The sequence below is a fragment of the Micropterus dolomieu genome, linkage group LG01, assembly GCF_021292245.1.
Source record: "Micropterus dolomieu isolate WLL.071019.BEF.003 ecotype Adirondacks linkage group LG01, ASM2129224v1, whole genome shotgun sequence".
Lineage (NCBI taxonomy): Eukaryota > Metazoa > Chordata > Actinopteri > Centrarchiformes > Centrarchidae > Micropterus > Micropterus dolomieu.
Genome location: NC_060150.1, coordinates 18,486,594 through 18,494,841, shown reverse-complemented (window position 1 = coordinate 18,494,841; position 8,248 = coordinate 18,486,594). Strand labels below are relative to the sequence as shown.

General features: G+C 42.7%; 1 protein-coding gene across 1 annotated transcript in view; it reads left to right on the top strand.

Moving 5' to 3' along the window:
- The window catches only part of LOC123977815 (alsin-like), a gene marked incomplete at its 5' end in the record, with an annotated part of 18,312 nt that overhangs the window by 4,873 nt on the left and 5,191 nt on the right, over positions 1–8,248 (top strand). The window contains 7 exon segments of the mRNA XM_046060806.1: positions 3,843–4,000; positions 4,123–4,239; positions 4,334–4,510; positions 4,602–4,647; positions 5,289–5,350; positions 5,547–5,696; positions 7,651–7,747. Coding sequence (XP_045916762.1) covers positions 3,843–4,000; positions 4,123–4,239; positions 4,334–4,510; positions 4,602–4,647; positions 5,289–5,350; positions 5,547–5,696; positions 7,651–7,747 — 807 coding nt within the window.

The following is an 8,248-nucleotide window of genomic DNA, read 5'->3' as shown; positions in this document are numbered from 1 at the left end:
TTACACAATATGAATAAGCTATGCAGACAGTTGTAAAGAAAGAACATCTTTTTCTTCTGTTCTCTACTTGTTATAGTTACACAGTATTAGGGGTGTGGGCTGTATTAAAAGTATCCACTGTTCTGCCATGCTCTAACACACAGTAACGATGAAATGTGTGCTGTTCTCACATTCTTCCTCTGTATGTACACATAAACAACAAGGCAGGGAAATATAAAAGGAATTTATTTTATTGTTTGGGTACATTATTGTTCAGTGTACATGCTCACATCTGAAACAAACTTTACGTGCTTGATAACTCTCCCACCCCGCAGACATCTACACGTCAATACCGATTTATATTCATAGCGGCAAGTGCTATGTAGCTCCACATAGGGGACACAGGAAGTGACATATAGCACATTCATGCGGCGTCGGAACCGCGTAGGAAATTCACAGCCGCACCGGCAGAACTCCAGAATGTGCAACTCGGCCGGCTCACGCGCGGACGCGCTTACAAGTGCGAGGGCCCGCCCAATGCTGCTTGCAGCTTTAATTTTTGTCAACTTTAGTTATTATTGTAGGGGATTTTAATATTCACGTGGACGTTGAGAATGATAGCCTTAGTACTGCGTTTATCTCTCTTAGATTCAATTGGCTTCTCTCAGAGTGTTCATGAACCAACTCACTGTTTTAATCACACCCTCAGCCTTGTTCTGGTATATGGTATTGAAACTGAACATTTAATAGTGTTCCCACAGAATCCCTCTTTATCTGACCACTGTTTGATAACTTTTGAGTTTGTATTGCTGAACTACACGCCATTGGGCAAAAATGTTTATACAGGATGTCTGTCTGATAGTGCTGTAGCTAAATTTAAAGTTCGGAAGACTCCTATGCTAATTTCAGTCCCTCCCAAATCGATCACCTTGTTGATAGTGCTGCAGGCTCGCTGCGAATGACACTTGACTCTGTAGGCCCTCTAAAACCGACAATAAATAAATAAAACAAAGACGGTTAGCTCCATGGTATAATACTGAAACTCACAAATTAAAGCAAATATTGTGGAAACTTGAGAGGAATTGGCGTTCCACCAAAGTGGAAAATTCTCGTTTAATTTGGCAAGATAGTCTTAAAACTTATAGGAAAGTCCTCCGTAATGCCAGAGCAGCGTACTACTCGTCATTAATAGAGGAAAATAGGAACAACCCCAGGTTTCTTTTCAGCACTGTAGCCAGGCTGACAGAGAGTCACAGCTCTATTGAGCCAAGTATTCCCATAGCTCTTAGTAGTTACGATTTCATAAGCTTCTTTAATGATAAAATTCTAACTATCTAAAAATTCACCAAGACCTGCCCTCAACTGGCATCGACTTATCTCTAAACTCAGGAACCTTAGAAATAGCTGTAAAACCAGATATATTGACTGCTTTGCTTCCCTCAATCTTTTACAATTAACTTCAATAATTTCTTCATCTAAACCAGTGGTTCCTAACCTGGGGGTCAGGACCCCCCTGGGGGTCGCGACCTGATCCCAGGGGGGTCTATAAAACTATAAAACGACAAAGAAGAATCAGGCCCCGATCAGACATAAAGCGCTTTGCAGGTTCGAAAATGCACCTCGCATTTTTCGCACAGCAGCGCCCTTTTTTTGTTTAATTTAGAAAAGAGCAAAGTGCTGCGTATTTTTTCATATTCGTCATATTAGCAGAAACTTGTTCACAACTCACAGGTCTGAGTCTTTTGTTGCTAAAAAAATCTGCCAAACAGAGTGCGCTTGCACTGGCACTGTTATAAGTGTGTGTGGTGTACAAAGGCGCAGAAGACAGGGAAACTGAGATTCGTGTGGGCACATCAGACCCTCAGAAAAGGGAGACACCGCTGGTAGTAGGCTACCACCAGCTGGTCCAGAAGGTTCGTCTTACTGATGGTCAGTTCAAGGCATATTTTAGGATGAGTCGGGGAGAGTCCGAAATATTTTCAACTTCAAAAAGGGGTTGGACTGCCAGAAAGGTTAAGAACCCCTGATCTAAACCATCAACCTGCCTTTTAGACACCCATCCCAACTAGGCTGCTTAAAGAAGTTTTACCCCTAGTCAGCACTTCTATACTAGATATGATCAATCTATCTTTATCAACAGGCTATGTACCATAGCACTTTAAAGTAGCTATAATTAAACCTCTTCTGAAAAAGCCCAACCTTGATCCAGATGTTTTAGCTAACTATAGATAGAACTTCAAATGTGCCTTCAGGATGTTAAAACCTGTATGGCCTGTAATTTTCTAATGTTAAACTCAGCTAAAACTGAAGTTATTGTTCTGGGGCCCAAGCACCTCCGTGAAACGTTATCTAAAGACATTGTTTTCCTTGATGGCATCGCCCTGGCCTCCAGCACCACTGTGAGGAATCTTGGAGTTATCTTTGATCAGGACATTTAAGTCTCACATTAAGCAAATTTCAAGGACCGCCTTTTTTCACCTACGTGATCTTGCGAAAATCAGGAACATCCTGTCTAAAAATGATGCAGAAAAACCAGTCCATGCATTTGTTACTTCTAAGATGGATTACTGCAATTCCTTATTATCAGGCTGCTTGAAAAAGTCCATTAACACTCTTCAGCTGATCCAGAATGCTGCAGCACGTGTTCTGACAGGAACCAGGAAAAGAGATCACGTTTCTCCTGTTTTAGCTGCATTGGCTTCCAGTAAAATCCAGAATAGAATTTATAATCATTCTTCTCAACTACAAAGCTCTTAATGGTCAGGCACCATCTTATCTTAAAGAGCTCATAGTACCTTACTACCCCACCAGAGCACTGCGCTCCCAGAATGCAGGGTTACTTGTGGTTCCTAGAGTCTCCAAAAGTAGAATGGGAGCCAGAGCGTTCAGCTATCAAGCTTCTCTCCTGTGGAACCAGGTTCTAGTTTGGGTCCAGGAGGCAGACACCATCTCCACATTTAAGAGTAGGCTTAAGACTTTCCTCTTTGATAAAGCTTATAGTTAGGGCTGGCTCAGGTGAGTCCTGAACCATCCCTTAGTTATGCTGCTATAGGCCTAGACTGCCGGGGGATTTCGCATGATGTGCTGAGCTCCTCTCTCCTCTACTTTCTCTCCCTCTGTATGCAACCTCATCCCATTATTGCATGTTACTAACACAACTTTTCCCCTTTCCGGTAGTCTTGTGCTTTCTCGTCCCTCTCCTCTCTCCTCCTATCACTTCCTGCAGGTGTTTCTGGCTCTGGAGCTGTGGAGTCTGGATCTGTGGTTGCGGGTCACCTGCTGCCCCCGTGTTCCTGCTCGACACCCTCTGCTACAATAATTGTTACTAGTCCTATTGTTATTGTAATCATTAACATTACGATTATTATCATTAACACTACTATACATATCTGTACCATTTTACATCTAGTCTATAGCAACATCACCTTTACTGTCTGTACCTCTGTGTGTATATTGTGTAGGCTGCCTCTCTCTCTCTCTCCTTCCATCCCTCTCTCTCTCTCTCGCTCTCTCCTTCACCCCCAACCGGTCGAGGCAGATGGCCGCCCACCCTGAGCCATGGTTCTGCTCGAGGTTTCTGCCTCTTAAAAGGAAGTTTTTCCTTGCCTCTGTCGCCTAGTGCTTGTTGAATTGTTGGGTTTCTGTAAATAACATCACGAGTACGGTCTAGACCTGCTCTTTTTTGAAAAGCGCTGTGAGATAACTGTTGTTGTGATTTGACGCTATATAAATAGAATTGAATTGAATTATTGGACTGAAAGCACCAGGTTTAGAACAATTCTGTGGAGCAGTAAACTGGAGTAACTGTACCTGAATCTACAAGGTAGCATATAATTCCCCGTTGTTTTCTTTTTTTCCTTGAGGCCTGTGACACACCCCTCCACCCGCTGGGCGGGCTGGTGGAAACCCTCGTGGCAGTTTACAGGATGACCTATGTGGGTGTTGGAGCGAATCGTCGGCTGCTGCCTCAGGCTGTCAATGAGATCAAGTCGTACCTCAACCGAATCTTCCAGATTGTCAGGTAGTTCTCACACAGCTTACTTTCAAGTAAATGTACAAACTGGATATAGATGAAGGGACGCGTGCAGAATTTCTGTTGTTCATCAATGTGTTTGTTTGTGTGTGCTCTTGAATGCTCTGTAGGTTTCTTTTCCCAGACCTGCCAGAAGAGGGCGGTCTAATTCCAGAGCCGACCACTATCCTCCAGGACAAGAAGGAGCCAGGCTCGACCGATGCCCCACTGGAGTCACCAAAACCTAGGTAAAAGACCGGGCAGTGTCCACCTCGAAGATTTGCTGGTGCTCTAAGGTCCCTTGGTTCACGGTAACCTCTCCAATGTGTCTTTCGTCCTTAGCCATGTGGTGAGCAGCTCAGCTCTGCTGCTCCCCGTGCTGCTACCTCGTCTCTACCCGCCACTCTTCACCCTCTATGCTCTGGACAAAGAGAGAGAAGACGACATCTACTGGGACTGTGTCCTCCGCCTCAACAAGCAGCCTGACCTGGCCCTGCTCGCCTTCCTGGGCGTTCAGCAGTATGTCACACAGAAGAGAGTCCTGCTTCTTTTAATGTTTTACATGTAAATACTAACAAAAGTCTTCCTCTGTTTGTTTTTCACCTCTCAGAAAGTTTTGGCCTGTCTCCATGCCTGTGCTGGGGGAGAAACTGCAGGTATGGTGTATTTGTTCACTTAATCACATGTTTGGTTGAGCAAGTCTATATCAGAAGTGGCTGTTCAGACCAAATACAATGGAAGAAGTCCAGTTTGAGTAACAGGTCTTATCAGAACACTGGACAGCAGTTTATAATACTGTAAGATTTCACATTTTAAGTAATTTAGTTATCGCAGTGGCAACTATTTCATCTTTTGGCTCTTTGATCATGAGGTAAACAGTAGAAGTATGATGTTCACGTTACAGAGTATTCCACCAGGAGCGTAAGCTTGACAAACACTGCTACTCAAATGTAAATATTTGTCAGTTTTCTCAGTCTTCTATGATTGGAAAGAGAATATTTTTCAGTTTTGGATTGTTGGTCAGAACAAAAAACAAGCGAATCGAAGCTGCCACTTTAGTCATTGTTCACTATTTTCTGACATTTTATTGACCAAATAAATACAGAATATAATCAGCAGATTGATTGATAATAATCGTTTCCAAGATGACCTGTCTGGCTGTCTGAACGCGGCCTAACACGTCTATTTTGAATCCTCATCAGGTGTTTTTAGTGAACAGTAAACATAATAAATGACCCCACTCTCCATTATAGAAAGATGTAAAGATTGTTTGTTCTGGTCTCTGTGTCTCCTGCAGGTTCTCTCCAACACCAAGAACATCTGCTTCGCCTCTGCAGTGGAAACATTACAGCAGATCAGGTAAAACTCTAATAATTAATTAACTAATAAAACAAAGGAAGGAAGACACTTTGTTGCACACGTAATAAGACAAAGAAATTAGATGTTACTTGTTAACTTGATAAAATAGAAGTAGATCAAAGTAGAATAAGAAAACCACTTGAGTAATATGTTTAAATACTAAATAAAAGTTTCCTTGTGTCTTGTTTGTTTGCAGCACAACATTCACCCCGTCAGACAAGCTGCAGGTTATCAAGCTCACCTTTGAGGAGATCACCCAGGAGGTTCAGGCTCTGCTGAAGCAGGACTTCCTGTGGTCAATGGATGACCTATTCCCTGTCTTCCTCTATGTGGTCCTGCGTGCACGGTCAGTATACAGACACTTCAACACATATTATGATGATGAAGAGAGAGAGCATGTTTTATTGTTTTATTGTTTTATTATTATCTTTTATTGTAGGCAAGCGTTGGACCACACAAACAGGTTAGGCGTGAAGCTGGTGGAAACACACCTGCTGTAACCAAAGCAAATAAAAATGAACATTACCGTAATTTCCGGACTATTGAGTGCACCTGAATATAAGCCGCACCCACTGAATTTAAAAAAAAAAATATTATTTTGAACATAAATAAGCCGCACATGTCTATAAGCCGCAGGTGCATACCGGTACATTGAAATAAATGAACTTTACACGGGCTTTAACGAAACACGGCTTGTCACAAAAATAAATAGGCTTAACGAAACACGGCTTGTAACAAAAAATCAAGCAGTAAACTGTAGCCTACCAAGAAAATCATTGGTCACTATCTTCCTCCTCCTGTGCACTGAAACCACTGAAGTCATCTCCTTCGGTGTCGGAGTTGAATAGCCTCAGAATTGCTTCATCCGATATTGGATAATTTTCATTGTCGCTCTCGTCACTTTCATCCGGAGGCAAATCCCCCGCTGAGCCCTCTTCAACACGCAGCAGTCCAGCCTTTCGAAACCCGTTGATGATAGTGGATTTTTTGACAATGCTCCATGCTGTCAGGACCCACTCACAGACTTGACCATAAGTTGCTCTTCGCATCGTTGTGGAAGCTTTTCTCCCGATGCCGTGCAGCTCAGAACATAGGTGAAGTGCGTTTTTTCATGCCCAGTTGTTTTCAGCGTGACGGATGATTCTCCTTTCCTGTTGACAGTCCGAGTGAGAGGCAGGTCAAATGTCAGAGGAACCTCATCCATATTTATGATGTCGTGCGGGCCAAGGGAATGTTCCGCTATCTTTGCATCAGTGAATTTGTGGAAGTTTGAAACTTTTTCCTCGTAGTCGGGAGGGAGCTGCTGACACAGACTTGTCCGTACCCTGATGGACAGGCCTTTACGTCTCATAAATCTGAGACACCACGATGGTCCACCTCTAAAATCCTCACACTTCATTGCGATGGCGATTGTTTTGGCTTTCAGTCGGATCTGCACAGTTGAAACACCTCGGCCGTCTGCTCTCTGTGTGTTGACCCAGTCTTCGAGGTCATTTTCTAGTTCGGGCCATCTGCTTTTCTTCCCTCTGAAAGCTTTAGTTGTCTTTTTGCACTGAGTCAATTCCTCACGCTGCTGTTTCCAACGTCTTATCATCGACTCATTAAGACCAAGCTCCCGTGCAGCAGCTCTATTTCCTTTTCCAAAAGCCAGATCAATCGCCTTCAACTTGAAAGCTGCATCATATGCATTTCTCCGTGTCTTTGCCATGATGAGGGTGACAAGATGACTACCGTGATCAGAATTATGGGAAGTTTGAGCGCACTCGATTTAATCTAAACAGTAAACAAAAAAGTTGTTTGACCTTAACCCGTGGCAATTTCATTGGTCTAATGAAAGCTTCATGCCGCCAAAAAACTGAGCACAGCACAGAATGTGTTTTTTGAAAGCGGGAAAAATCAGAGCGGGAAAAATCCACATATTAGCCATTGTTTAAGCCGCAAGGTTCAAAGAGTGGGGGAAAAAGTTGCGGCTTATAGTCCGGAAATTACGGTAAATGTATTTCTCACTATTGTCTGACATTTTATAGACAAAATGAATAATTAATTTAATCAGGTATAATCAGCTGATTAATCGAATATAACGAAAGTCTGCAAAAGTACAGAAATAAAGATTTGTTGCTAATTTCTGGAATAAATCAACAACTTATTTTAACTATTTGTTGATTATCAAAGCAAATAATACACCAGTGATGCTCTGTAGTTGACCTCCTTATTGCCTCTGATATTTTATTTGCTGTTCCTAAATCCCTAAATCTTATAAGACTTATGACACTTATTAGCCTACTTTTTTTTGTCCTTAGAATCAGGAACTTGGGGTCAGAGGTCAGCCTGATTGAAGACCTGATGGACCCTTGTGTTCAACATGGAGAGCATGGCATCATGTTCACCACACTCAAGGTAGCACACTCACATATATACTCAATACATGACACAAGCACATACGGCAACACTTTATTTTACAGTTCCCAGAAGGGAACTAATATAAAACTGTAGACTCTGGCATTTGGTGTTAATTGTAGGGAAATGGTATAATCAGCATATATTCAATTCAATTCAATTTTATTTATATAGCGCCAAATCACAACAACAGTTATCTCACAGCGCTTTTCATAAAAGAGCAGGTCTAGACCATACTCTATGATGCTATTTACAGAAGCCCAACAGTTCCCACCAAGAGCAAGCACTAGGCGACAGAGGCAAGGAAAAACTTCCTTTTAAGAGGCAGAAACCTCGAGCAGAACCATGGCTCAGGGTGGGCGGCCATCTGCCTCGATCGGTGGGGGTTGGAAGAAAGGGAGAGAGAGATGTAAGGAGAGAGAGAGAGAGAGAGAGAGGGAGAGAGAGATGTAAGGAGAGAGAGAGAGAGAGAGAGAGAGAGAGAGAGAGAGAGATGTAAGG